This window comes from Loxodonta africana, chromosome 18, assembly GCF_030014295.1.
Source record: "Loxodonta africana isolate mLoxAfr1 chromosome 18, mLoxAfr1.hap2, whole genome shotgun sequence".
Lineage (NCBI taxonomy): Eukaryota > Metazoa > Chordata > Mammalia > Proboscidea > Elephantidae > Loxodonta > Loxodonta africana.
Window position 1 is genome coordinate 17092454 of NC_087359.1, and position 26630 is coordinate 17119083.

General features: G+C 58.0%; 3 protein-coding genes across 11 annotated transcripts in view; 2 read left to right on the top strand and 1 right to left on the bottom strand.

The window, feature by feature from the left end:
• The first annotated feature begins 541 nt into the window (after positions 1-541).
• On the top strand, positions 542-8529 carry WBP2 (WW domain binding protein 2). Of its 4 annotated transcripts, XM_023556884.2 has the most exons (9): positions 580-674; positions 2490-2617; positions 2819-2927; positions 4051-4186; positions 5086-5178; positions 6042-6176; positions 6410-6532; positions 7225-7301; positions 7426-8529. In XM_023556884.2, exons 2-9 carry the CDS (start codon positions 2511-2513, stop codon positions 7477-7479), a joined length of 834 nt encoding a protein of 277 aa, XP_023412652.1. In that variant the 5' UTR covers positions 580-674; positions 2490-2510; the 3' UTR covers positions 7480-8529. The 4 variants fall into 4 exon arrangements, with proteins under 4 accessions (XP_064126803.1, XP_003417302.1, XP_064126802.1 ...); XM_003417254.4 differs by lacking the exon at positions 2490-2617 and having other exon boundaries at positions 543-674; XM_064270732.1 differs by lacking the exon at positions 6042-6176 and having other exon boundaries at positions 577-674.
• Positions 8530-9672: 1143 nt separating this feature from the next.
• UNC13D (unc-13 homolog D) lies at positions 9673-24193 on the top strand. 4 transcript variants are annotated; one of them, XM_064270726.1, is made up of 32 exons: positions 9673-10005; positions 10775-10810; positions 11052-11159; positions 11241-11300; positions 11382-11448; positions 11710-11890; positions 12320-12364; positions 12489-12557; positions 12685-12754; positions 12939-13043; positions 13141-13233; positions 13307-13410; positions 14372-14489; positions 14600-14724; positions 14866-14956; positions 15039-15095; positions 15187-15284; positions 15367-15418; positions 15493-15623; positions 15734-15854; positions 16333-16476; positions 16613-16711; positions 16818-17024; positions 17209-17277; positions 18732-18811; positions 20580-20751; positions 20825-20896; positions 21442-21525; positions 21621-21741; positions 21940-22063; positions 22518-22714; positions 23424-24193. In XM_064270726.1, exons 1-32 carry the CDS (start codon positions 9889-9891, stop codon positions 23543-23545), a joined length of 3339 nt encoding a protein of 1112 aa, XP_064126796.1. In that variant the 5' UTR covers positions 9673-9888; the 3' UTR covers positions 23546-24193. The 4 variants fall into 4 exon arrangements, with proteins under 4 accessions (XP_064126796.1, XP_064126799.1, XP_064126798.1 ...); XM_064270728.1 differs by having other exon boundaries at positions 9674-10005; positions 20646-20751; XM_064270727.1 differs by lacking the exon at positions 9673-10005 and adding an exon at positions 10146-10639.
• Positions 19360-26630, bottom strand: part of UNK (unk zinc finger) — a 39452-nt gene continuing 32181 nt past the window's right edge. For all 3 annotated transcript variants that reach the window (XM_010596953.3, XM_003417255.4, XM_064270731.1), the window contains exon 16: positions 19360-26115. In XM_010596953.3, coding sequence (XP_010595255.1) covers positions 25960-26115 — 156 coding nt within the window. In that variant the 3' untranslated portion in view covers positions 19360-25959. The remainder of the gene's footprint in view (positions 26116-26630) is intronic.

The window sequence follows — 26630 nt, forward strand, 5'->3', positions numbered from 1 at the left end:
GACACGATGGCAGTGGATTCTCACTGAGGGTGAGGGTGGGGAGTTCACAAGATTCAAAACCAAAAACCAAACCCCTTGCCGTAGAGTCCATTCCGACTTAAAGTGACCCTATGGGACAAAGTAAAACTGCCCCACAGGGTTTCCAAGGCTCAAATCTTTAGGAAGCGGACTGCCAAATCTTTCTCCCAAATATCCTCCCGCCGACCTATCAGTTAGCAGCCAAGCACTGTAACCACTACGCCACGAGGGCTCCTGCACACAGGTCTTCTTGTTTGTTGTTCGGTTCCCACACAGGTTTAGGGTTAGTCAATCCAGGCCTCTTATCTGGGAGACTACAAGTTCCAGAATGCATCCTTCATTAGCATAGGGAGAGGTCGAGGTTGCCAGAGCATTACCTCCTGGGACTTGTAGTCTTCACCTAGTTTGTGACGCAGGCGGAAGTAGAAGGAACAGGGAGTAAACCATAGCACGTGACGTTAGGGATCAGGTGGTTGGCCCAGCCTCCGCTCAAGACCTATGATTGGCTGACTCTAATACGAACGACGCCACTGGGGGCGGGCCAAAGAGGGGCGCAAGCGCACTGCACTGAGAGTCTCGGGACCCGTTTCCGAGACTATGGCGCTCAACAAGAATCACTCGGAGGGTGGCGGAGTGATCGTCAACAACACCGAGAGGTGAAAACACTGCGGAAGAATCCTGGGGGGCTGAAGGGCGGGTGTCTATGGCGCAGCCAGTGGGCGGTGGGATGTGGGAAATAAACCCATAAGGAGGAGAAACTGATGAGGTGCGGCGGAGGCGGGGGAGGGGTAACGGCTGGGGGGAGGGCTGGAGGGAGGTGGGTGGGTCGCGGGGGTGGGGCCGGAATGTTTCGATCAGCTGCGGAGGGGACTCGGCAGGGAGGGGACGGGGTTTCAGGAGAGAGATGGACCCCAGGGGTGGGTGTTGAGCCCCTTTCCTAGAGTTGATGACTTTAATAAGAGCTGGGAAGAGCCTTAGACAAACATAATTGTCATTTATCGGTTGTTTACTACCTTGCTACGTGTCGGGCCCTGCGCCTGTTCTACCCAATTTAATACATACCATTTTGTGCGGCAGATACTATTATACACATTTTACTGGTAGGAAATCTAAAGAACAGAGAGGGTAGATAACTTGGCGAGATCATAGAGCTGTAAATAACAGAGATGGGATTCCAGGAAATGAGTCCTGACCCAAGTCAATAGGCTTAACTGCAGAGAAGCTGAGGCTCCAAATGTGAAATAGATACTGTTTATCAAGTGTCTGACAGTTCCTGGCACGGTGCGGGTCCTTGTGAAGGTTGGTCCCTTGCCTCTTGTCACATGCTTGCCCAATTGATTCTTCCCCTCCTTCAACGTGGGCATGGCTCTCTGCCCTCTAGATTTTTGGCCACTGAGAATCAGACCAGCCAGCCCTCATTTGAAACGTGCTTATCTTGGAGTCAGAAGGAGCTTAGGAACCTGAGTCACCAGAGGAGAAATGATGGAGTCAGGGCCAGCATCCAGCTCGGGACCTGTCACCTGGGAGTGCTCGATGAGTCAGAGGAGACAGTTAGGATGAACTCGGACTTCCGAATTCTGACTCCCCCTCCATCTTAACCTACCCAGATACCCCGACTGTTTCTAGTCATTTCTGTGAGCTGTGCTTTTCTATTATCAGTTCTCTTTTCCACTTATCCCGCTCCCCTCCCCAGTCAAGAATGTTATATTTGGGAGGTGGAAGGAGACAAATGGAGCCATGTGAACTTGACCTTTTTGTTTTATAATCAGAAACCTCATACTGCTCACTGGTTTGTAGCTGTCTGTGTGCAGCCAGTTCCTGGCTCTGGGCCAACACTCTTGGGAACATCTCCTGGGGCTGTTTTTCTTTCTCTCTCAGCAGGACTTTTCTGAGACAAAAATCTATTTTGCTCGTCCTCCTACCTGGTTCAGTGCTCCATGAGTATTAAAGTAGGGTGTGCCTAGCTTTAGGAGATTCTTCGGCCTCATTTCTGGGAAAAAAAAAAAAAAAATGTATATATAATAATTGAAATTTAAAGCCAATGTTTAAAATAAACCAAACAAGTTGCCATTGAGTCAATTCTGACTCATGGTGACCCCATATGTATCAGGGTAGAACTGGGCTCCATAGGGTTTTCAGTACTGATTTTTCAGAAGTAGATCACCAGGCATTTCTTCCGCAGCTCCTCTGGGTGGACTCAAACCTACAGCCTTTGATTAGCACCTTAGCGTGTTAAGCGTTTGCATCACCCAGGGCCTCTGATGTTGAAAACAGTGAATCTTAATCTTCGTGAACCCTTTTGAGGGTAATGAGACCAAGGGGCCCTCCCAGAGCAAGGAACATGCGCAGTCATTTCAAGGGCTCCCCGATCCGGTCCTGGTGGGCCCAGGTAAAGAATCTCAGGCTTAAAGGAACCCTAAAGGAAGCCTTTTTTTTAAGCTACAAAGTCACATCTTAGAATTTTTATATAGGCATAAGAAACAAATCAAGAAATGGAACAGAACACCTATCACAAAATAGAAGCATTAACCCAGATCATCCATCCTGCCTCTGGAGGGGCTTTGGCGTCTCGTGACTGCGCTGGTCACGTGAGGGCTGTGTAAGTGAGCTTTGGAGGACGTCTCCGGAACTCCACCTTGTACATGTCGTTGACGGGTGTATTAATGGTTTCCTCCATTTATACGAGAGGGGGTGCCGGACAGCTGCTAATAGGCGACTGCTCACCTGGAAGGCCCAGTCCCAGGAGGTCCAGAACCTGTTTCCACACAGTCTCATCTCAGCCTGTCCCCTCTTGTCACAGCATCCTGATGTCCTATGACCATGTGGAACTTACATTCAGCGACATGAGAAACGTGCCTGAGGCCTTCAGAGGGACCAAGAAAGGCACTGCCTTCCTGACCCCGTACCGGGTGAGTCGCATAGAGGGACAGTTGGTTTTGAGGCTCGTTGCCCTTGAAAGGGGGTGTGAGTCTCAGGTCCGCCTTGGCCTCGTGGGTCCACTGGCCTCTGAACCCTTGCTCTGTGTTTCTCAGTCACACGCTCCCAGATTCTAGACCCACTGACCTCCTTATGTAGCTGACCTGGTCTCTGGGTAACGGATCCACGCAGATTCCAAAGCTGCCACTGTGAAGTCTCTGTGTCGTTGGATGTGGCTGCTAGCATGACCCAGGCCTGGAGTAGAGAGGCTTTATTATCTCGTTTTCTGTCAGAGTAGCCGGTGGGGCTTCCATGTACACTCAGAGTGACAAATGTGCAGCCAGAACCCAGCAGCATGGCCTCGCCCTCTGGACTGGATAGAGAGCCTGGCAAACCCACAGAGTGAGAAGTGGCAGGGCATTCCTGGGGGGGTGGAGAGTTACCCACTCAGACTCTGAGAGGTTTCCGGAAGATAATGCCTATAGCTCCCCAAGGGTTAGCCTTATAGACATTGAAGGAGAGAAGCAGGGAGTGGGGTGTCACAAAACCCCGTCTTTGGGGGTTCAAGTTGGCATCTTCGCTCACACATTCTAGCCATGGTTATAACACCCAAGGGTGTTACACCGAGCAGGGGGTGGATGGCTCTATTGCTGTTGGGGCAGAGTGGCATGCTGTAGGGATGGCAGCCCATTTGCCAGGAACTGACTGACGCTGCCCTGCCACTTCACCGGTCTCAGTTCTGTGAAGCTCAGGCTAGAAGCAGACCTCCTTTTCAGGAATCCAGGCCTCGCCCCTTCCTGGTCTTCCCCGAACTCCGCAGGCCCGTTTACTTAGGCACCGCTTCCACCACCTCCTTATCACCACTTAAATTAGAGAACAGTCTATCCTTTTCACAGAGACTGCTACGTGCAACACATTTTTCTCCAGCTAGACTACGCAGAAGGCCATTTACTTTCAGAAGCTACCAGGAGTGTCCGGAGCTCTGGGGCCACTAGATCCTGGCATGGGCACCCAACATGCAGAGAACCAACTCATTGCACACAGGAAGCAGGCAGGAAGTGACAGCAAAACGGGCTCTAGTCCAGGTGGTGACAGCCTTGTTCTCTCTCCCTGCAGGTCATTTTTCTGTCAAAGGGGAAGGACGCCATGCAGTCCTTCATGATGCCCTTTTATCTGATGAAGGACTGTGAGATCAAGCAGCCTGTGTTTGGTGCAAACTACATCAAGGGGACTGTGAAGGCTGAAGCAGGAGGTGGGTGACAGGAACTCAGGGACCCAGGCAGGGCTCCCAGAGAGGCGCTCCGGGGCTCTGACTGATGCCTTATAGGCGTCCTCTGTGGACCCTTGCCACCCTAGCTGTGACATCTAGATCTGTATTAACTCCCAAGACCTACAGGTGGGCTGGCAGCTGGTCAGCAGAGATGGGTCTTGGTTGCCAAGAGCTGAAATGCCTTGCAGACAGTGAGATCAGCAGAAAGATTGACAACTAAGCACAAAGGCTTGCTGTGCCCCTGGGCATGTCTTCAGGTTTTAGATATGGAAGGAGCTGGATCCTGCTCTTGAGAGGGGCCTTTTGGTAGAGCAGGGAAAGGGAACTTCCCCTTTGTGACAAGCCGGGCATGTCCACAGTCCCAAGACCTCTGCGGTGAACTCGCCTCCCCTACACCAGCTGGGCCATGCCTTGCGACTGAGAGCTCACGGCCTCCTCTTGGGCCGAAGCCAGGTTAGAGGGGCCAGAGGTCCACCCCCAGACCTCTGCAGGCTGAGAGGTCTGCTCTGAGCTTGAATGCCAGCTGTTACTGAGTGCGAAGCTGCCAGTTGCTCTATAGAAGGTGCTGAGAAATCCCCTTGACGTTAGATCCAAAACCAAAACCTTGTGGCCTTAGCACAAGCATGCTTACAGGGGTGGGGGCGGGAGGTCAAGCCCCTGTTCCAAAGGCCCCAGCAGGCACGAGGAGGTACTGGACAGCAGGCCCAGAGTGGCAGGGGCCGGGAGAAGTACCTGTCAGATCCCACCTGCTGTCTAGCCAGCCTTTTCCCAGAAGCCTCCAGGCGATGAATGGGGGGCCTAGAGAGGCTAAATAGCCATCTCTCTGGACATAACCTACTGTGATTTCCTAAGCTGTTTGTTCACTCTTCTCTCTTTCTCAGGTGGCTGGGAAGGCTCTGCTTCCTACAAGTTGATCTTTACGGCAGGGGGCGCCATTGAGTTTGGGCAGCGAATGCTACAGGTCGCATCTCAAGGTATTAAAAAAAAAAAAAAAAAACTCTGAAAATTAGGGGCCAAGAGCACCCTGGATGTGTGTTTTTTTTTTTTTTTTTTGCTTGTTTGTTTTGGGTTTTTTTTACTATTTGTTTGTTTGAGTTTGCTGATTCTTCATTTTGTTTTTTAAGCACTCAAGAGCTAATCTCTGGGCACTGGGCTGACCAGGGCTGGGAGTTGGAAGGAGCTTGTAATTAGCATCACCTCTGTCCTCTACCTCACAGTACACCCACCTGGGGCAGGTTTACGGCATTTTGACAAAGCTCTTTGGGCCCAAGGACATTTTAACAGACTTCATACAAACAAACAACTGAACCATTAAACAGGCGCCTTTTTTTTTTTTTAAGTTACCAAGTGGTGTGTTCAGCAGACATCCTCGCCTCGTTCCGACCCTCACCCAGCTCCTCCTTTACTCCTTTCACAGTCCTTCCCTCTCTCCGTCCTCCACCCCTGCCCTTGACCCCTCTGTCCACCCCCCACCCCTGCCGTGGACCCCTCTGTCCACCCCCCACCCCTGCCCTGGGCCCCTTGTCCACCCCCGACCCCTGCCTTGGGCCCCTCTCTCCACCCTCCACCCCTGCCCTGGGCCCCTCTGTCCACCCTCCACCCCTGCCCTGGGTGCCTCTCCCCTCGTCTCTGCCCTCTCTCCCCACCCTCTGTCCTTCGCCTCATCCCTGCCTGAGGCCGACTCAGGTGTGGGGTGGGGAGTTGAGTGGGGTGGGGTGAGGGACATCTGCTGTGCACACTCCTGGACCCTGCAGCTCCTTCAGCGGTCGGTGGTGCCCCCCTCTCCCCAGCCACCTAGGCAAGTGACGCTCACGTCTCTTTCCCCTTGTGCTTATAGCCTCCCGAGGTGAAGCCCCCAGTGGAGCCTATGGGTACTCTTACATGCCCAGCGGGGCCTATGTCTTTGCCCCGCCCGTCGCCAATGGAGTGTACCCCTGCCCTCCTGGCTACCCCTATCCACCGCCCCCACCTGGTGAGTGTCCTTTGCTGCCCACCCCTCACCCCACCCACCCAGTAACCGCCCCTACTCAGGCCAGGGGGTTGTCGAGGGAGACTTGCTCTTTGACCCGCTTCAGGAATAACTGAGGAGCTGACTAGACCTCGGAAGGCCTGGCTGAGGAGTTGGGCTGCGTGCGGCTCCAGGGGCAGCCTTCCCCAGGGAGTGGGGCCAAGGTGCTCACTGGGTCCCTGTCACTCTCTTGCCAGAGTTCTATCCAGGACCTCCCATGATGGATGGGGCCATGGGGTACATGCAGCCCCCGCCACCGCCCTATCCTGGGCCCATGGAGCCTCCTGTCAGTGGCCCTGACGTCCCCTCCACTCCTGCAGGTAAGCGTTCTGCCGGGGGGCCCCAGCTGGCTGGAGCCCCACATGATGAACGAGCCCAGGCTTAGGGGCTCCCCTAAGCTTAGGGACAGGACACTTCTGATCAGAACAGGCTGTGTGGCAGCCTGATGGTGAAGGGCTGGGGTCCGGTCCCCACTTTATTCCTTAGCTGGTCAGGAACACCTCCCTGCTATATCTCAGCTTTTTCATCCACAGAACAGATAGTAACAGTTATTAGAGTCCCTGGGGGGTGCAAACGGTTGACTCTCAGCTGCTAAGCAAAAGGTTGGAGGCTCGAGTCCATGCAGAGGTGCCTTGGCAGAAAGGCCTGGCAGTCTGCCTCTGAAAAATCAGCCATTGAAAACTGTATGGAACAAAGTTCTCCTGTGACACATGGGGTTGCCACTGAGTCAGAACAGACTGGTGGTTCACAGTTCCGACCCCGTAGATTCGTGGTGCAGGCTAGGTGAGGGGAGACACACAGAGAATCAGGAAAGGTCAGTGCTTAGCACGTGGAAAGCACTGAGTGAATTCACATTGCTGTTTTTATTGACGGGACTGGGTCCCTGAGCAGCAGGCGGCCAGGGGTCAGGCCCGGCCCTTCCACCCCAGGCTGAGCTCAAGGGGAAGGTGAAAGAGGACGGGAAAAGGGCTTGTCGCCTGAGCTTACTGTGCATGTGTTTGCTCTCCTGCAGCTGAGGCCAAGGCCGCCGAAGCAGCTGCCAGCGCCTACTACAACCCAGGCAACCCACACAACGTCTACATGCCCACGGTGAGTGCGAGGTGGCTGGAGGGCCTGGGCCCAGCCCCTCTGCCACTCTTTACTGGGACTGAAGGGTGGGAGAAACTGTGCCTTGCTTTGAAACTTCTAACGTGATCTTTCTTTTCTTCTTCAGAACCAGCCTCCACCACCTCCCTACTACCCCCCGGAAGACAAGAAGACCCAGTAGACCCCTCACGCTGCACTGGCACCCACCACTCATTGCTCCTTCCTACCCCTCCCCTGGGACCAAGTCTGGGGCTTGGGGAGGCGTAGGGAGGGCCTTGTTTCTTCCAGTTTGGATGATAAACAGCAAGCAGGAACTAGTGTTGGGGGAAGTGGGGAACCCTTGTCTGTAGAGAGGTGCCTCCCAGCTTCCCACACTAGCTCAGAGCCCATGGGCACTGTCAGCCAAGCTTCCCCCTCCATCTCTGGGGCTCCCTCAGGAGCGTGGGTGCCCCCTTGTTCCTGTTTCCCTCGAGTAGCTTCTCCCCAGGGAGGGACTCTCTGGCCACCTCCTCCACTGCAGTCCAGTCTCTCATCTTGATAGCCACTGTGTATCAGCTGCCTTTAACCCCCTGAGCTCAGCAGACCAGGCCTGGAAGGGAGTCTGGCGCCTTCCACCGAGGGACCCCTGCCAGGTCCACCCACATTCCCTCCACTGGCCTGGCTCTGGCCGTGGGAGGCTGCAGTCCCGCCTGACTGACTGTCCACATTCCATTCCCAGCCCAGGCCCAGCCCTGGCCACACCACCTTCCTTTCCCTTTCCTGTCCTTGGTCATTCTGTTGCCACCTCTGCGTGACTTTGGAGCTTTAAAGTGAGCTGCCAGGGCTTGGGTGGCATCAGGCCAAGGCCACAGTAGCTGAGAGGAAGCCCCTCAGCTTCCCTGCTCACGTTTCTGGAATTTGTTTCCCTTGCCTTTTCTCATCTCTTTTCCTGTAGAAGGGGTTCTCAGACTGGAACTGGAGAGTGCATGTCCATCGCATCATGCCCCCAGGGCTGCTGGGGGCCTGTGAGAAAGGCCCCTGACTCCTGGGGCTGGGCCTGGCCCTGTGCCGGCCCTTCCCTTTGTGCTTCCTGCCTGGTTGGTGATAGGCCTCCAGTGCACTAAAATTTGCTCTCATTCGCTCCTGGACTGGCCTTGAAGTGAGAAGATGGTTATTTAAAGAGAACTCCCTATTTATTTGACAGAAATCCAGTTAATATATTAATGTGAAATAAACCCTGTTTGCACCTTGATTTGTTTGCCGAAAATGTGAAGTAGCAAAAATGAAGTAATGACTGCCTGGCTCTGTGTGGTGACTGAGGACAGCTGTGGGGAGGATAGCTGTCTGGCTGCTGAGGGCTGGGAGGGGGCTCAGGGTGGCTCCCTTCCCACGAGAGTCCCTTGTTCTCAGGCACATCTGGTCCCCACTGGGCCTCAGCCTCCCTTCTCCCTGCTGGCCCTCTCCTGCCTCTGTTCCCACGGAAGTTGCTATCCAACTGGCCCCCCCCTCCACCCAGTGTCCCCGGGGCCTGGCTAGAAGGAGGGTGGCAGAGCCTAGGAAGTGCCTGGGCGGGAGGCCTTTGGAGGCAGGGGCCTGGCCTAGGCCAGGAGTTCCTGTGCCTTGGCAGCTATGCTGGCTTCACTCATCATGGAAGCGAGGCCCCAGTCTTACCAAGAGTCTGAAGGAGAAGGCAGCTAATGCCCTCCGGAGTGTGCCGGGACTTGAGTGCTGGCTGCCAGTGTGCAGCGTCCCTAGGCAGCGTACCCTCATGGGGCTGGGTGGGGGGAACCCCCGGAAACCAGCCTGGAGAGAGGCCTGGGCACAGTGTCAGCAGGTCGTGGGTCTCTGGGAAAGTTCTGAAATGTCCATTTTCTCCCCCTTCTGGGCCAAGCCACTGTTTCCGGAGGGATGAGGCAGCACCACCTCCTGCCCCTTCCCTCTGTGCAGCCCCGCTCAGGAGCTCTTGGATTTGGCTAAAGACGCTACAAGGGCATTTGAAGGGAGCACCCTCATGAGGTGGTGGGGTGGGGGCTGGGCAGCAGGGCCGTCCCTTTCCGGCACAGCCCAGCCCCGCCACCTTGGAGGAATGTCACCTGTGGGGTGGAGCAGGCTGAGCAGTCTCTGCCTGCTGGGGAGACGCCTCCCTGGAGCCCCCACCCCCACTTGAACCCTCACCCCAGCTCTGGGGCTCGTTCAGGGAGGAGCTGTGGGGGAGATCCCCCACTAGCCTAGGCCAGCTTCCCCAGTGCCAGCCAAGTTGCAGCACCTCTGGTGGCAGAGGCGTTGCCCGCCAGCCCCTGGCGCCCCCTGGTGGGAGCCCTGGATCCTCCCCAGGGCCTCTGTGGGAGTGGGTGGCCTGGCCCCGCCCCTTGGGTCCACCTTCCTCTCCAGCCCTGAGCCATCCCAGCAGGATCCCTCCCACAGGAGGAAGGCGCAGGGGGCCTGGGCCTGGCTCCTCGCTGGGGAGCCCTGACCCTGCCACCCCACCCGCCCTCCTCCACCCGCACTGGCAGAGGTGGCAGCCCAGGGACTCTTTGCACAATCCTGCGGCTTCACTGTCTTCACCCAGTGGCAGCGTGGACGGCAGAGGGAAAGGGCAGAGCTGGCCACCATGGCGACACCCTTCTCCCACCCCCAGCGGCGCCCTCCCCTCTTGCGCCAGGCCATCAAGATAAGGCGCCGCAGAGCCGAAGATGTGCACAATCCCCTGCCCCGCAAGGCTCGGGAGGTAGGAGAGACCTCACCCACCCGCCTGCCGCCCACAAGGAGGACAGCGGCCTGGGTGGGGCTGGGGTGCAGGAGCCGCTGTCTGGCCCCACCTCTCAGAGGCTGAGGCTGAGGCAGAGGCCGAGGGCCTAGCTGGAGGTCCCCCGCCCCCAACCCCGTTGCCCCTGCCCTGGGCAGAGCCTTTGGGTCAGCGGAGCAGGGTGGTCCACATGTCCCTGGGTGCCCCTGGCCTCAGGTCAGGGGCCAGAGCCTCTCTGGCCCTCTCCCTGTGGTGGGCTGATCCCTCCATCATGGCTCCTCCAGCTCCAGAAGGGCTGGCTTCACTGGGCTGCTGTGGGGGGAGGGGGCGGGGGCTGCGTGGACACCAGCCTGCAGCCCCCAGGCCTGCCCAGCGGCCCCCCCTACTCTCCCACCTCCGCTGCTGGGCCTCACTTCCGCCGTAGGGTGAAGAGCGCAGCCCCAGCCCGATAGATAAGCAGCGCTGTTTCCTCTGGGGAAGGAAGGAGGGTGGGGGAGCGGGTGCAGAGACCTTGAGCTGGGGCAGCTGAGTGCCAATGGACCCCAGCCATGAAAGGCCAGGGGATGAGGAGGCTGGCCCGGGGAACAGACCCTCGGAAGGGCTGCTGCAGGAACAGGTGCAGGGCCCTGGGGGGCTGAGGCTGGCATGCCGGGGCTCCCACTGCCGGGGGCCCCGCCTCTGAGGAGGAGTTTCTGCCTGTGGGGCCTGGTCCTGGCCTCCCAGGACACCTGGATTTCGTCTTGCTCCCCAGGTTGAGCCTCCATCCCACCACTTCTCCCCTGAGGAGGTAAGAAGCAGAGTCTTGGGGTATGAAGAAGTGCTGGGGACCAGCCCTGTACCCCATGAATGCCTCCCAGCTAACCAGGCCCAGGGCAGTAGCCTGGTGGGGGGTGGGGACTTCTGGGGTCCAGCTCCCTCCCCTGACACGGGGGGCCTTGTTCCTGCTCTGGGCTTGGTGCTGGGGGGCTGGGGGCTCAGTGCAATGGGAGGTGGATGAGGGGGCCCTGAGGTCACCCTGCTTATCTCAGCGGACCCTGCTCTATGAGGAGGCACTCTACACAGTCCTGCATCGCCTGGGCCAGCCAGAGCCCAACCACGTGGCTGAGTCCTCTGAGCTGCTGCGGTACCTCCAGGAGGTGAGCCAGCCCCCGCCCCACCTGCCCCGCGCCCACACCCCAGCTGCCCAAGGCACCCACCCACCCTCACCTCCCCACCAGGCCTTCCAACTGGAGCCAGAGGAGCACCAGCGGATGCTGCAGCAGGCCCTGGAGCTTGAGGTTGAGGGATGGCAGGGCCTGGGGAGGGGGCCTAGGGGGCCCAGCACCTCTGATACTCAGGGCCCCCTCCTGTCCCTCCAGAAGCCAATGTTCTTTCTGAAGGCCACGGTGAAGCAGGCCAAGGGCATTCTGGGCAAGGATGTCAGTGGTGAGTGGTAGCTGGAGGAGGGGAGGGCTCCTTCCTCTCCTATCTCTGTGGGGACTCTCCATCTCCCAAGGGGCCCCCAGGGCCTACCTCCAGCACCTTGGCCCCTTGGACCAAGTCTGGGAAGTGGAGAGGCTCTGCCCAGCAGCCATTCCCTTCCCCCTCCCCAGCAGCAGGCTCAGTCTGGGAGGTGGGGGGCCATGAGGGACTCTCCCAGTGAGCACAGGTGACTCCTTGGCTGCCTTGACCTCTTCTCCCCCACAGGGTTCAGCGACCCCTACTGCCTGCTGGGCATTGAGCAGGGGGTGGGCGTGCCCGGGGGTAGCCCTGGGGCCAGGCAGCGGCAGAAGGCGGTGGTGAGGGACACCATCCCGGAGGAGCAGACTCACCGCACCCAAGTCGTCACACAGACACTCAACCCAGTCTGGGATGAGACCTTCATCTTGTAAGTTGCCTGCGTCCCTCTTGCTCCCTGCTTGGGGCTACTCTCAGTGTGGGGTGTCACCAGGACAAGAGAGCATCTTTCTGGCTCAGGGGAGGGGCTAAGCACTGGGGGAAGACTGGAGAAGGCGCCCTGCTCTTGAGGTTTGCTAGACTGACAGCTGGCCAGACAGGACAAAGACATAAATGCCAGGTGTACAGGTTGGGCAGAGAGGGCTGGGCCCTGGCCGGGTTAATCTGGGGGTGGTCTGAAGTCTCGGCTTAAAGGAGGGAGGGGAACAGCTGTGGGGGGAGCTTGGCAGGGAGGGGCTCTCATGGTGGGTGATACTGGGGATGGGAGCAGCTTTGAGGGACAGGCTCTGGGCTGGGGGAGCATGTAGCCTGGTCAGGGCCACCCCTCCAAGGCCTTCACGGTGCCTTCTCCTTCCTGCAGGGAGTTTAAGGACATAGCCAATGCCAGCTTCCATCTGGACATGTGGTAAGTGGGCATTCCTCACCCCAGGGATGGGAACAAAAAGGCGTGGAGGGGGCAAGGGCTGCAGGGCCTTCTCCTGGAAGGGGTCAGGCCCTCTCTGCCTCCTGCTCAAACCACTGCCAACCAGGGACCTGGACACAGTGGAGTCCGTCAGACAGAAGCTAGGGGAGCTGACAGACCTGCATGGGCTGCGCAGGTGAGCACTGTGGGCTCCCAGGAGGAGCAGGGCTCCACCTGCCCCACAGCTCCTTTGGTACAGGGTCTGGGTGCAGGCTCTGTCAGGCCTAGACTGAATCCCCTCCTGGAACCCCTCCCTGGAACAGGATCCTTAAGGAGGTCAGGAAGGACAAGGGCCAGGACGACTTTCTGGGGAACTTGGTTCTGAGACTGCAGGTGAGTGGGGTGGAGAAAATGGTCCAGGAGAGCAGGCGAAGGGCTCTGGGGAAGGGCCCCAGTCTACACCAGGGGAACCTGGGGTCAGCCTCCTGTTGCTTCCCTGCCCCGGACTTGGTGCAAGGCTCATGCCATTCCTGGGTGTGGGCATCTCCTGCCTGCCCCACCGGCCCATGCCCCCCAGGACCTGCGCTGCCGCGAGGACCAGTGGTACCCTCTGGGGCCCTGCACCGAGACCTACCCAGACCGTGGCCAGTGCCACCTCCAGTTCCAGTTCATCCACAAGCGGGTAAGTGTGCGGCCCAGGCCGGGCCCTGGCTGGGTTGGGAAGAGCAGGCTGCACCCGGGATAGTCCTGTCTGCTCACAGCCATGCCTGCCCTTGCAGAGAGCCACAAGGGCCAGCCGCTCGCAGCCCAGCTACACTGTGCACCTCCACCTTCTGCAGCAGCTTGTGTCCCACGAAGTCACGCGGCACCAGGTACTGCCCTCCCAGGGCTGGGGGGCCAGGGCCTACTGTCAGGTCCTGACACCCCTCCACCCATCTCTCTCAGGCGGGTAGTACCTCCTGGGACGGGACACTGAGTCCCCAGGCTGCCACCATCCTCTTTCTCCACGCCACGCAGAAGGACCTGTCCGACTTTCACCAGTCCATGGCGTGAGTGCAAAGCCCTGCCCGGACCACCTGGGCAGGCCACGTATGCAGCCACCACCCTCTCCCACCCACCTGCCCTCCCATGGACCAGTCACTACCAACTGGCATCCCAAAGTCTAGCTCTCAGGAGAGTCCAGGAATGAGTCTTCAGCTTTTAAAACTCAGGAGATTTCACGTACAGGTCTGGATTGCTGTATTCTTACAGGACACTGGAATTGCAGAGCCAGCATTTTGCTGACCTGCCACTGTCCCCTGTCTATCACCTTTGCCTTTGAGTCACTCACTGCCAAGCATTTGAGTGGAAGGTGGAAGGAGGCTGAGGGAGGACACTCTAGGGGTGGGGCAGTGTGTCCAGGACAGTAGGCAGGAAGGTATTTCCGGATGGGGTCTAGCGGAATGGCACTGCTCATGTGGGACCTGGTTTCCAAGGCAAGCAGAATAGGTAGCAGCTGTATCTTGGTGGGGACTGTGCGTGCATGTCCCTGGACTGCTCCTCTGCCCCATTCTCCTTGGCTCTCCCACTCAAACCTCTAGTCTCAGCTCAGTCGGCACCTCTGGGAAGTCCCCCTGAGCTGCCCAAAAGGAAGTTCTAGATGATTCTTGCCATGTGGGCGTTAAGGCTCAAATCCCCAAATTCGATTTTGCAGAAGCAGCAAAAAAATCCTGAATGTTTAGAATGGCAGACATCCTAAAGTAACCCTGAATTAAATGAAATTAAATCCTAATTTAAGAGATTGGTGATTAATTTATGTTTCTGAAAAGCACCTTGTGGGAATCCACCCCCCCCACCAAAAAATATCCTGCAAGTCACCTTCAGCCATGAGTCTGCAGCCTGTGATGGCTGAGGGCACCCACAGGAGGCTTCAGGCAGTGGGGGTGCTGTCCCTCCCACCTGAGCCCAGGTGAGCAGTGGAATGGTGGTACCCACTGGACGGCACTGCTGAGGGTGTCGTTTCTGCTGCAGGCAGTGGCTGGCCTACAGCCGCCTCTACCAGAGCCTCGAGTTCCCCAGCAGCTGCCTCCTGCACCCCATCACCAGCATCGAGTACCAGTGGATCCAGGGCCGGCTCAAGGAAGAACAAGTGGGTTTGATGGGTGAGGGGTGCCATGCAGACAGGCTTGGGAAGGGGGAGGAGAGCAGCAGAGGACACCCAAAACCAGCTCCACTGTCACGGGACATCTTTGCCTGCAGCTGGAGGAGCTGGCCACCTCGTTTGGCTCCCTGCTGGCCTACGGGCTCTCCCTCATCAGGAGGTTCCGCTCTGTCTTCCCTCTCTCTGTTGCTGACTCCCCAGTCCGGCTGCAGTCTCTCCTCAGGTGAGTGGCTTGCCCTTCATCATTGGGAACAGGAAAGGGGGAGCAGCAGCTGGGGGCACCTGCAATGGGGGAGGGAGCCTGCAGGCGGGTGGAAGTGGGAACAAGCGGCTGGCGTTTTGGACACGGCCACTGTTTCTCCAGAGTCCTGGTGCAGATGTGCAAGATGAAGGCCTTTGGGGAATTGTGTCCCGACAGCGCCCCACTGCCCCACCTGGTGACTGAGGCCCTGCGGGTATGGTGCCCACCTTGGGGACAGGCAAGGTGCATGCCTGGGTCTGGCGGCCCCTCCCTGTTCATTGCCTCTTTGCCCGCAGACTGGCACTGTGGAATGGTTCCACCTGAAGCAGCAGCACCATCAGCCCATGGTGCAGGTGAGGGGCTGGGGCAGAAAGCAGGGGTGGGGATGGATGCGTGGGGGTGCCTGCCCCTGCAGCCCTGCTCAGCCAACTCTGTGCCGGCCAGGGCCTGCTGGAGGCGGGCAAGGCCTTGCTGAGGCTGGTACAAGACGTCACTGGTGACCTGCACCAGTGCCAGCGCACCTGGAACAAGATCTTCCGCAAGTGAGTGGCGCAGGGGCTCAGGGCTGGGACCCGAGGGGCCTGGGAGGGCGGCACTGGGTCATGCCCGCTGCCTTTCCTGCAGCGCCCTCAAGATCGACCTCTTCCCCATGGCTTTCCTGGAGCTGCAATGGCTGGTGAGTCCCTGCGCGCCTCCCTGGCCTGGCCCTCGCCCTGGCTCCGCACGGTTCACCCTCCTTTCTCGGCGCAGGTGGCCAAGCGGGTGCAGGACTACACGGCGGCGGTGGGCGGCCAGGTGTCCCCGGAGATGGGGGACACTCTGTTCCAGCTCTACATCAGCCTCAAGGAGTTCTGCCAGCTGGGCCCGGACCTCTCGGAGAGGTGGGCTGCAGGCCGGCTGCGGGCGGAGGAGCTGGTGGGCGCTGGGGAATGAGGGTCGTGGAGGGGCTGGAGCCTGTGCCTTGTCCAGGCTGAGCCCCGGCTCTCCTCAGGGAGGGAGTCCTGGCTCTGGACGGCTTCCATCGCTGGTTCCAGCCGGCCATCCCCTCCTGGCTGCAGAAGACGTACAGCGTGGCCTTGGCGCGGGTGCAGCGTGCAGTGCAGATGGACCAGGTGGGAGCGGCGCTGGGCCGGGCGGGGCGGGGACCGAGGCCGGGAGAAGCTGGAGAAGGGCGGGGCTAGGGCTGGGGAGGGGCAGGGTTGGGCCTGGGGAGGGGCGAGGCCAGAGGGGGCGGGTGGGCGGGGCCAGGGCTAGGGAAGGGAGGGGCTAGAGGTGGTTGGGCGGGGCCGGGTTGAGTCGGGCTCTGCCGGCACTTCAAGGGCGCGGTGGAAGCGGGAAGCCAGTTCTGGACGCCTCCTCAGGGAGCACTTGAGACCAGTTTGCGAATCTCTGCTTCTTGATATCTTTGGGATTAACTTTACAGGCTGCCACTGCAGCCCGGGCTTTGGTTTGGCCCCCCGAGTAGCCGCCTGCCCAGCTCTGTGCTTGGCAGTGGTAGGAGCTGGTGGATGCTTGCTGAAGGAGGGTGGGAGGGGGTGGACTTGGCAAGGCCCTGAGCCCTCGTTTCTACTCCCCGCCGTCCCCCACCAGCTGGTGCCTCTGGGAGAACTAACCAAGCATAGCACCTCAGCCGTAGATCTGTCCACCTGCTTCGCCCAGATCAGCCACACGGCTCGGCAGCTGGACTGGCCCAACCCAGAGGAGGCCTTCATGATCACTGTCAAGTTCGTGGAGGTGCAGCGTCTTCCATGATGCCTCTCCCGCCTCCCCCAGGATAACCTCCCCACCTCCCCACCCTGTGAGCGTACAGTCTGCCCCACCTGTGCTACCCATCCACTGATCCATTCTCTCTGATCCCTCTCGGCCCCAGGACACCTGCCGGCTGGCCCTGGTGTACTGTAGCCTCATCAAGGCCCGGGCCCGCGAGCTCTCTGCAGGCCAGAAGGACCAGGGTCAGGCAGCCAACATGGTAAGGGCCAGTGCTGGGGGCTAGGGCTGGCGAGGGTGGGGGTACAGCCTGCCAGTCCTGGAGCTGCCCAGGAAGCCCTGCATCTCTGTGCATGTGCTGCCCCCAGCTGTGTGTGGTGGTAAACAACATGGAGCAGCTTCGACTGGTGATCGGCAAGCTGCCCACCCAGCTGGCGTGGGAGGCGCTGGAGCAGCGGGTTGGGGCTGTGCTGGAGCAGGGGCAGCTGCAGCACACCCTGCACGCCCAGCTGCAGGGTGCACTGGCAGGCCTGGGCCACGAGATCCGCACCGGGGTCCGCACCCTGGCAGAGCAGGTACCTTGTCCGGCCCTAACAGGACCCCCACTCTGCCCCACCCACAGCCTGAAGCCTGGCCCCAAGCAGGGCTGATGTCCCACCACCACCCTTTCCTGACCCAAAACCAGGCCCCCAGCACAACCCCCCCCCCCGGCCCCCACTCATGCCCTGGCTGGCTCCTTCTACCATGTTGTGTCCCCAGCTGGAGGTGGGCATTGCCAAGCACATCCAGAAGCTCCTGAGCATCAGGGAGTCCATCCTGCCGGAGGACGTGAGTGCCCCTTCCTGCTTGCCACCGTTACTGCCTTGCCAGCTCCTTGGGTCTGGGATTGTGAGGGGGCTTAGGGTGAGCCCAGGGCTGAAGGTCCTGGGGTGTCAGAAGTAAATCCCCAGACTTTGGGCAAGGTATGCTGCCTCCTGTCCTTAGGCCATATATGTATGGGCTGCAGCAGGGAGGGCTGGGGCCGTGCAGCCAGGCAGGCCCGGGTACAGATTGCTGCCCTAGCCTCAGTGCCGTGTATACAAGCCGACTGGCCTCAGTTTCCACATTTGTCAACAGGGGTAATAATGCACACCTTTGATTGCATTAATTCATCAACCATTAATTAAGCACCCAGTTTTGGAAAACTTGGTGGCATAGTGGTTAGGAGCTATGGCTGCTAACCAAAAGGTCAGCAGTTCAAATCCACCAGGTGCTCCTTGGCAACCTTATGGGGCAGTTCTGTTCTGTCCTATAGGATCGCTGTAAGTCGGAATCGACTCAATGGCCATGGGTTTTTTTTGGTTTTATGCCAGGCATTGGTTTCAGGGATAGATCAGTGAAGGACATGACAAACATCCCTGCCTCCCTAGTGTTCACATTCTAGTTTCCATAAACCTGATTCTAACGCGTAGTGACCCCATAGGACAGAGTAGAACCACCCCAGAGTGTTTCCAAAAGGACTGTAAATTTGTTTGTTCTGGTTCGAACCCCTGCTGAGAATTTGCATTTCCATCCCAGATATACTGAATCAGATTCTACATTTTAACAAGATCCCTAGGTGATTCCTGGAAACTTGTTAGAAATGCAAATTCTCATCAGGGGTTCCACCTGGAATAAACTGGTTCAAAGTCCTGGTTTCCAAGGCTATAATCTTTATGGGAGCAGATTGCCGGGTCTTTCACCTGCAGAGGGGATGGTGGGTTCAAACCAATAGCCGAGTGTTTTAACCACTGCCCCAGCAGGGCTCCTTACGTTCTAGTAGGGAAGATGAAACAAGAGATGAATATATACATTTACACAGTGTGTTAGATAAGTGCTAAGGAGAAGGGGGTGGAAAGGGTCAGAGTGTTGTATTTTTAGATAGAGTGGCCAGAGAAGGCCTTACTCAGAGGGTGACAGGTGAGTCAAGAGTTGGAAGAACCAAAGGAGGGAGCCATGAGGGTTTTTAGGGGAAGAGCATTCCAGGCAGAGGGGACAGCATGGGCAAAAGCCCTGAGGCAGGGCCATGCATGGTAGGTTGAAGGGCCAGTGTGGCTGCAGCAGACTGAGCAAGGGGGAGAGGAGGGCAGAAGGGGCCAGGTCATGTGGGGCCTTGGAGCCAAGAATTTCAAACGATGCACATATGAGCTCTGGGCCCTGTTTCCTGGGACTCAGGAGGTGGTAACTCCTGGGTGATCAGGGCAAGGGAATAGGGGTGGGACCTGAGTTGGTCAGATCCAGACGTGCTCCCGCCCCCTTCCCAGGCCATTCTGCCCCTGATGAAGTTCCTGGAGGTGGAGCTTTGCTACATGAACACCAACTTGGTACAGGAGAACTTCAGCAGGTGTGCAGCCACTCTGCCCTGCGGTGCCCTCACCTTGCCCTTCCTCCTGTGCCCTGGGTAGCCATTCTCAGGGAGGAATCCCTTTTGTGATCTTCCACCAGCCTCTGCTCAAATGCTTGCTCCCAGGGAAAGGGAGCTCACTAACTACATCACAAGCCTGCCCATGTCACAGCTCTGAGTGTTACAAGTTCTTCCTTGGACTGAGCCGATCATGGCCTCCCTGACTGTGTCTTTGCCCTCTGACCAACTGAGGAGACTTCTAGCTAGGGTCTCTCTTAAAGCAGGGACCCCCAGGGCACAAGGCGGCAGGGAGTAGAGGTCAAGGTCTGGGCTCTGGAGCCAGAAGCCTGGGCTCATACTCTAGCTTCACTGCTGCCTGGTGGCCTTGAGCTAATTAAATGAGTTCCATAAAGTGCTGGGAGCTCTGGTGGCACAGTGGTTAAAGAGCTCAGCTGCTAACCAAAAGGTCTGCAGTTCGAATCCGCCAGCTGCTCCTTGGAAACCCTATGGGGCAGTTCTACCCTGTCCTATAGGGCCACTGTGAGTCAGAATTGACTCGATGGCAACAGGTTTGGTTTTTTTTTTTTTGGTTTTGTAAGGTGCTGAGAACAGTGCTTGTACAAAGGACAAGGCCAATGACAAGTACATTGATGACGATGATGACAATTCACCCTCTAAATGGAATGGGGGCCTGAGGAAGGCTGCTGGCCTCTTCCTTCCCTAGACGTCTGATCTACTCCCATTGGTGTAGGCATGGCCTACCTTCTGTTTTTTAGGTCGTATTATGCCATTTGTTCAGCTCTTCTTCACATAAACCAGGACCTGATCCCCAATGAGGCAGGAATTTTGGTTAGTGCTGTCTCAGAAGCCTTTACAACAGTGCTTGGTGCGTTTAAAAGAAAAAATTGCCATCGAATTGATTCTGACTCATGGCAACACCATGTCAGAGTAGAACTGTGCTCCATAGGCTTTGCAATGGCTGATTTTTTAGTAGATTGCCAGGCCTTTCTTCTGAGGCACCTCTGGGTGAACTCGAGCCTCCAACCTTTCAGTTAACAGCTTAAGAACATGAACCGTTTGTACCACCCAGGGACTCCTGGTACATAGCAGGCACTTTGAGGTGCTGAATAAATGAACAAGTAAACTAGTTTTAACACAGGCCTTCCTCCTCCTTAATTACACAATACATTTATCTGTTGTGCTTAGCTGCCGGACTTGACTTTGGTACGTGTTGAATTTCAGTTATTTCAGGTAGTTGTTAGGACTGGGTCTTGGCCACTGTTTTAGTGTCTCTCCCAAGGTATTAAAAAAAAAAATCAGTTCCTGAGTCGATTCCAACTCATAGTGACCCTAAAGGACAGAGCAGAACTGCCCACATAGGGTTTCCAAGAGTGGCTTGTGGATTTGAACTGCTGACTTTTTGGTTAGCAGCTGAGCTCTTAACCACTGGGCCAGCATTGAAATCTTATTCATTTTGGCCACTCCCACCTTGAGTTATGATTGTGTCATCTGGGGGACCAGCCTCTCCGCCCTCTCTGCCCCCTGGTTTGAGAAGGGTTCTTCACTTAGGTGGACAGGCAGGTGGGACAGGACAGACTCCATCTGTACCCTGCTTGCCTCCCCTTCCCCTAGGACACTAGTCCTCGCTCCATCCCCTGCCAGCCAGCCCGTGCCTGTGAAGCAGGGGGAGGTGCAGGTGGAGGGCGGGACTGGTGAAAGGGAAGAACTGGGGGTGGGCTGGGTTCCATGAGGCCTCACTTTTCTCAAGAGCACCTCTGCTTCCTCCTCTGGCCTCCTGTCCTGTGTCCGGCCACTCGTCTGCTCTTTGCCCCAGCCTTCTGACTCTGCTCTGGACGCACACGCTCACAGTGCTGGCGGAGGTGGCCCCCTCCCAGCGGAGCTCCCCCCTGGCCGCGAACAGGCTGAAGATTGCTCTGCAGGTAAGGATAGCAGCAACAACAGTAACTGTGGTAGGAGAGAGCCTGCGGTCACCCCTGCTGTCTTACCACCTAGAACCTGGAGATCTGCTTCCATGCCGAGGGCTGTGGTCTGCCACCTGAGGCCTTGCACACGGCCACCTTCCAGGTGAGCTGGTGGGGTGGGAGGAGTCCACCTTTGTGTGCTCACCTCTGCCAGAACTGGCAACATAATTGTGGGGCCCAGCATAAAATGAGAATGTAGGGCCCTGGCTCAAAAACCATTAAGAATTTCAAAACGGTGAAAAACTGATTGCCAACAAGTTGATTCCGACTCAACAATCCTAAAGGAGAGAGTAGAGCTGTCCCATAGGATTTCCGAGGCTGAACCTTTACGAAAGCAGACTGCCCCATCTTCCTCCTTTGGAGTGGCTGGTGGGTTTAAACCGCTGACTTTAAGTTAGCAGCCGAGTGCTTAAACCAAGCGTAAGGGCCTCCTAGGCACAAGGGCCCTGTGCCGCCCAGGTCGAGTGTACATGAAGTTGGTCCTGCCTGTGCCTGTCTGCCTCGCCATCCCTGAGGGTTTGTCCACCTGCCTATGATCCCATAAGACCCAGCACTTTCCGTATCAAACTGGCGTTTCCCCCTTGGCTGTGGGCTCCTGAAGGTTCAGCAAGAAAGTTGCAGTGACTTCCTGGGTGTGCCCTTCCCCAGGCTCTGCAGAGGGACCTGGCACTGCAGGCGGCCTCCAGCCGGGAGCTCATCCAGAAGTACTTCTGCAGCCGCCTCAAGCAGCAGGTGAGGCACCCCTCCTCCCGTCACACCCTACTGCAGGGGCCCCAACCTGCACTCAGCTCTGCCCAAGCCCACACTGCCCCTGCTCCCCACTGCAGGCAGAAACCACCTCCGAGGAGCTGGGGGTGGTCACAGTCAAGGCTTCCTACCAGGCCTCTGAGCAGAAGCTCCGCGTTGAGCTGCTCAGCGCCTCCAGCCTGCTGCCCCTGGACTCCAACGGTGAGTGGAAGCTGCCAACTGGTCACCCCCGAATCCCCAGCCTGGCCCCCGTGCCACCAGCACCCCCGGGGACTCAGCTGCCCTGCCAGCTGGAGCATTGGGTGCATCTCCCCATCACTGAGAGGGGTCAGTGCTGTGGGGTGGCAGGGGGAGGTGCTGCATGGCTTCTACAATCCCCTCCCCCGGGCTGCATGCCAGGCTCCAGCGACCCCTTTGTGCAGCTGACCTTGGAGCCCAGGCACGTGTTCCCTGAGCTGGCCCCCCGGGAGACCCAGAAGCACAAGAAGGACCTTCACCCGCTGTTTGATGAGACCTTTGATTTGTGAGCAGCCCGCACTCCCACGCCCTCTTCTAGCCCCTCCCCTCTCCTGGCATCCCCAGCCCTGCTCCTCTTGCTCCCCTGTGGTGGGGACCACATTTGGGCCCCAGTGAGGGGGCACCTGGGACAAGCGTTTGCTTGCACAGGCGCCAAACCTGCTCCTGGGAGGCCAAGCAGGACTACTGGGGGAGGGGTGGATGCCTGCATGTTGGACTCAAGAGGCTCCCAGGGAAAGGTCCTGTCCCTGAGCTCCTCTCTATTCCAACGAGCAGCCTGGGGACACAGGACCCCAGTTTTAGAGTCAGCCTGTGGTCAGAGCAGGTGTCAGACCATATGGCCCAAGAATGCCAGCTCCCCATCCGTCCTTGGCTGGTTCCTCTCACCCTGGCCTCTCCCCATGTATCTGGAGGAATGGCAGTGAGCAGGGCAGGCAGCTGAGCCTGTGTCCCCTGCCCAGCCTGGTGCCCGCAGAGCCATGCCAAAAGGAGGGGGCATGCCTCCTGCTCACCGTGCTGGACCATGACACGCTGGGTGCCGATGACCTGGAAGGCGAGGCCTTTCTACCCCTGTGCTCAGTGCCGGGCCTTCCTGGGAGTGAGGAGCCCGAAGAGGTGCCGCAGACTCGCCTGCCCCTCACCTACCCCGCACCCAGCGGTAGGCCCTGGGACAAGGGTGGGGCCGGGCCCAGCACAGGGTGCAGGGTGGGGGGCCCTGTTGGGGCTCGGGCAGGGCGCCCCTAGAAAAGCAAAGTCAGGGTCAGAAAAGGCCTCCTTGGCGGTGGAAGCTGGCGGAACCAGCACGGTGGCTTTGGCCTAATTAGGAGACGGGAATTTAAGCCAGGCAAAGTGTAATGTGACTTCCCTGGCCAGGGAAGGTCCCCCAAGGGTTTACCCGGGTCTCTGACCAGGACACACCACAGCACAGCGCTCCCCAGGTGCTACAATAGTAATCCTCTGTTTTTGTGCACCAGTTACGGCCCAGTCCTAAGCACTTTACATAGGTTGACTCAGTTCTGCAACAACCTAACGAGGCAGGTATTATCTCTATTTTACATAGGAGTAAACTGAGGCACAAAGAGGTTAGAAAAATAGCCTAAGGTTCTCAAAAATGTGACAGTCACAACCACAGGCCGGTTGTCACCTCTCACCCCACAAGTGGGTCAGTGTACCTGGTCCAGCACTGTGGTGCCAGGGGACCAAGAGGGTGTTCAGCCTTGTCAGGCGGTCTTGTGAGCCTGGCTGGGGTGGGCCCACCCACTTGCCAGGTCAGCTGGGGGATGGGCAGTGCTGTGTCCCTCACTACCACCCAGGCCCTGGGTTGGGGGGGTCCTGTGAGTCTGACCTCCAAGCCCCTCTCTTCACAGGGGACCCAATCCTGCAGCTGTTGGAGAGCCGCAAGGGGGACCGCGAGGCCCAGGCTTTTGTGAGGATGCGGCGGCAGCGAGCTAAGCAGGCTGCGCAGCATCCCCCACGGCCAGGGCAGTAGTGGGGGGAGGTTCCCTATAGGGGCCAGCTTTCTTGGGAGGCCTGGTCCTCCCCACCACGGTGCAGCCCACCTGCCTGGCCTAGCACTCCAGAAGGATCCTGCAGGCCTGGGAGCCCCAGCACATGAGCCCAGAATGCAGACCCCCCTGGCCCGCCCTCCTGCCAGACAGAACAAGGCCCCGTAGATGGGCCGCCATTAGAAAAATCTATACTCCCTCCAGCCCCAGAAGGGGAGGCAGCTGTGCCCCTTTCCCCTTTTGGAAAATCTGCTCCAGCAGAGCAGGGTCTTGGGGGTGGGGGTGCAAGCTCCCTGGTCCTGTTCTTCAGCCCCCCACCCAGGCTTACTGGCTGTGGCTCAGATCCTCCTGTGGGAGGGGCCCACCCTGCAGCTGCCTGAGTGGAGCCCCCCAGGGTGGTGGCGTCACTGAGGGGTGCTTCTGGCACCCTGGCTGAGGAGCCTGGAGCCGAGTGAGAGCTACAGGCAGTGGGCTGGCACTGAGGGCAGAGCAGAAAGGAAGCTTGGCTAGCTGTGTATCCCTAGGGCAGTACCCGACACCGGAAACAACAGATCAGCAAATAACCTATCCATAAATAGATTAGCAAATAAAATAATTAGAAAAAAGTAAATAAAAATCCACTGTCCTCCTTAGGGACACTGAGCTTCTGTTAAGGATGACTGAAAAATCTGGAAATGGACAGTGGTGATGGTTGCACATGAACGTAATTAATTTCACCGAATTGTACATAGAAACAATGCTGAAATGGCAAACGTTTTCTTATATACTTACCACACACACCAAACCCTGTTCCTCTGAGAAACAGTGAGGCCTTGTGGGAAACCTCACAGCTGGAGAGAGCAGGCCCAAGAAGAGTCCCGGGCCTGGGAGATCTCTGTGCGCCCCCCAGCCCCAGTGGTGAGCTGCCTCTAGGGCTCTGGAGCCACCTTGGAGCCTAGAGGGGCCCAGGGAGCCTCGAGACCTCTCCTCAGCAGCTAGGCACATCCCAGGGGTGGGGGCTTGTAGGGTTTCTGAGGCTAAGGCTGGGCTCCGGGACTCCGGTAAGGCTGGAAGCTGCTGGCCTAGCTCCTAGCTCAGAGGCCCTCCTCAGCCTACCCCCTGACCCCATGGAAATGAGCTACCACTGCAAGTTCATATTTTTATTCCCAATAGGTTTGGAGCTTTGTTGATTTTTGCATTTTCGTAAAAAAAGAGAAAGTTTTCACTTAATTCATTGAAAGCCCTTTCCTGCTGAGCCCAAGGGGGGGCCTGGGCTGGGGCCAGACCCTTCCCAGCCCCCTTGCTCCAGACACCAGTGCTGGGAGCGGGGTCACCGCCTTCCTCCCGCCCTGCCCTCCCGCCCCACGGCACCTCTCTATACATGACAATTTAAAAATGGAAGCTAAGACACACCATACAGTGGACAGGCACGCACACACATGCACACAGGCGTCCGCCCTGGGCCGGGCAGGACGTCAGCTGCACTCAGAGAGCACCAAGGAATGCACGCGGGCCCTCCTTCCTGGGCCAGGCTGCAGCCCCTCCCACCAACTGCCCTGCTAGCTGCCAGAGGGAGGGGTGGACAGCAGGTGGGGGGGAGGGAAGGGACGGCTGGGGGCCAGAGGGCACTGCCAGCCTGCTAGGTGGCCCTGGGGACCTGGGGGGTGCAGGGAGAGGACCGAGGGTGACCCCAGGCCTCAGGAACCTGAGGGACAGAACTCGGGGCCCTGCCCCTCCAAGAGCCTCAGGCCCAGGTGTTGGGAGAGGAGTCGGCCCTGCAGCCTTGGCCCGCCAGCCCCTGCCAACTCTCCTTAGAATGAAATACACATTTGGTAAAAAGCCCATGAGCTAGGCTGGTGTGTCCCAGTGCATCCCCTACGTCCCCTTGTGGCCCTCACAGCTGGGATTCGGGTCTGCTCCTGGGGAACCAAGTCCTCCACACCAGCTCTGCTCCCCTGGCCTAGGGGGTGGGTGAGCAGGGCCTGCCCTGAAGGCTTCTCCCCACCCCCGGCCCTTCCAGCCTCCTACCCTTCCCTGCTCAGACCCAGGAAGAAGTTAAAAATAGTTAGTTCCTACATAAAAAAGAGACACAAACAGATTCCCTGCCAAAGGGCAGGGGGGTGGGGGGGGGCTTTGTCTCTGCAGTGGGAAGGGCAGGGGCGGGCACAAGGGGGGACTGCAAAATAGTTTTTCTTTTAAAAAGTGCTTGGTAAGTCGGTTTTAAAGTGTGTGTCTATATCTATGTACAGATATACACACAGACACTGTTCACACGCTGGCTGCCCACGCATACCCGCACACATACAGGATGTATACATATACAGAATCATATACATATACATACATACATACATATATATATCTATATATACTTTAAAAAGTCCTAGGTGAGCAGCGGGCCGAGCGGCCAGGCGCGGGGTCACGACTGCAGGGTGTGGGCCCGGCCGGGCTGGCAGACAGGACACTCGCCACCCTCAGCACACAGCTCGCACAGCACAGCATGTTGGCATGGCAGCACCGCCCGGCTCTGCTCTTGACACTTAAGGCATTTCACCGACTGCACGTGGAACACGGCCTGCGGGGAGAGACCGCCTGCTCACTGCTGTGCTCTCTGCCGCTAGCCCAGCGCCATGTCGGGCCAGGAGCTCCTCGACCCTCACTTCAACCCCCCTAGGATGGGGAAACTGAGGCCAGAGGCGCTCAACAGCATGCTGCTCAAAGCCCACAGCTGGCAAGGGAGAAGCAGGAGAGAGTGGGGGAGTGGGTGCTGGGCTGCCCTGCAGTGCAGCACCCATGCCTGACGGGCTCTTCCTCACACCGAGGCTTCTGCCTTTGTTGTCTCATTTGCTCTCGCGGTGGCCGTAGGTCCCCAAATGAGAAAAAGGAGGCCTGAAAAGCTGTGACATGCCCAAGGCCATATGGCCATGCTGGGGGGCTTGTCTAAACCCTAGTGAAGGCAAGAATACCCTTTCCACTGCAGCATACTGTGTGGGGACCCAGCAGAGTGCCTAAGATGCAGACAGGGCAGCCCCGGGGGCCTGGACCATTCTGGAATGCCTGCCGGTTTATGGAGAGCATACAGGAGTAGCC

Excerpts from the sequence above, each read along its gene's own strand:
- WBP2 (XM_023556884.2), top strand. The coding sequence starts at position 2,511 with ATGGAACAGAACACCTATCACAAAATAGAAGCATTAACCCAGATCATC. Across the intron at positions 5,179-6,041 it reads GCTACAGGTCGCATCTCAAG|CCTCCCGAGGTGAAGCCCCC; the intron begins GTATTAAAAAAA and ends TTGTGCTTATAG. Across the intron at positions 7,302-7,425 it reads ACAACGTCTACATGCCCACG|AACCAGCCTCCACCACCTCC; the intron begins GTGAGTGCGAGG and ends TTTCTTCTTCAG.
- UNC13D (XM_064270726.1), top strand. The coding sequence starts at position 9,889 with ATGGCGACACCCTTCTCCCACCCCCAGCGGCGCCCTCCCCTCTTGCGC. Across the intron at positions 12,755-12,938 it reads ACTTGGTTCTGAGACTGCAG|GACCTGCGCTGCCGCGAGGA; the intron begins GTGAGTGGGGTG and ends CATGCCCCCCAG. Across the intron at positions 20,752-20,824 it reads GGCTGAAGATTGCTCTGCAG|AACCTGGAGATCTGCTTCCA; the intron begins GTAAGGATAGCA and ends CTTACCACCTAG.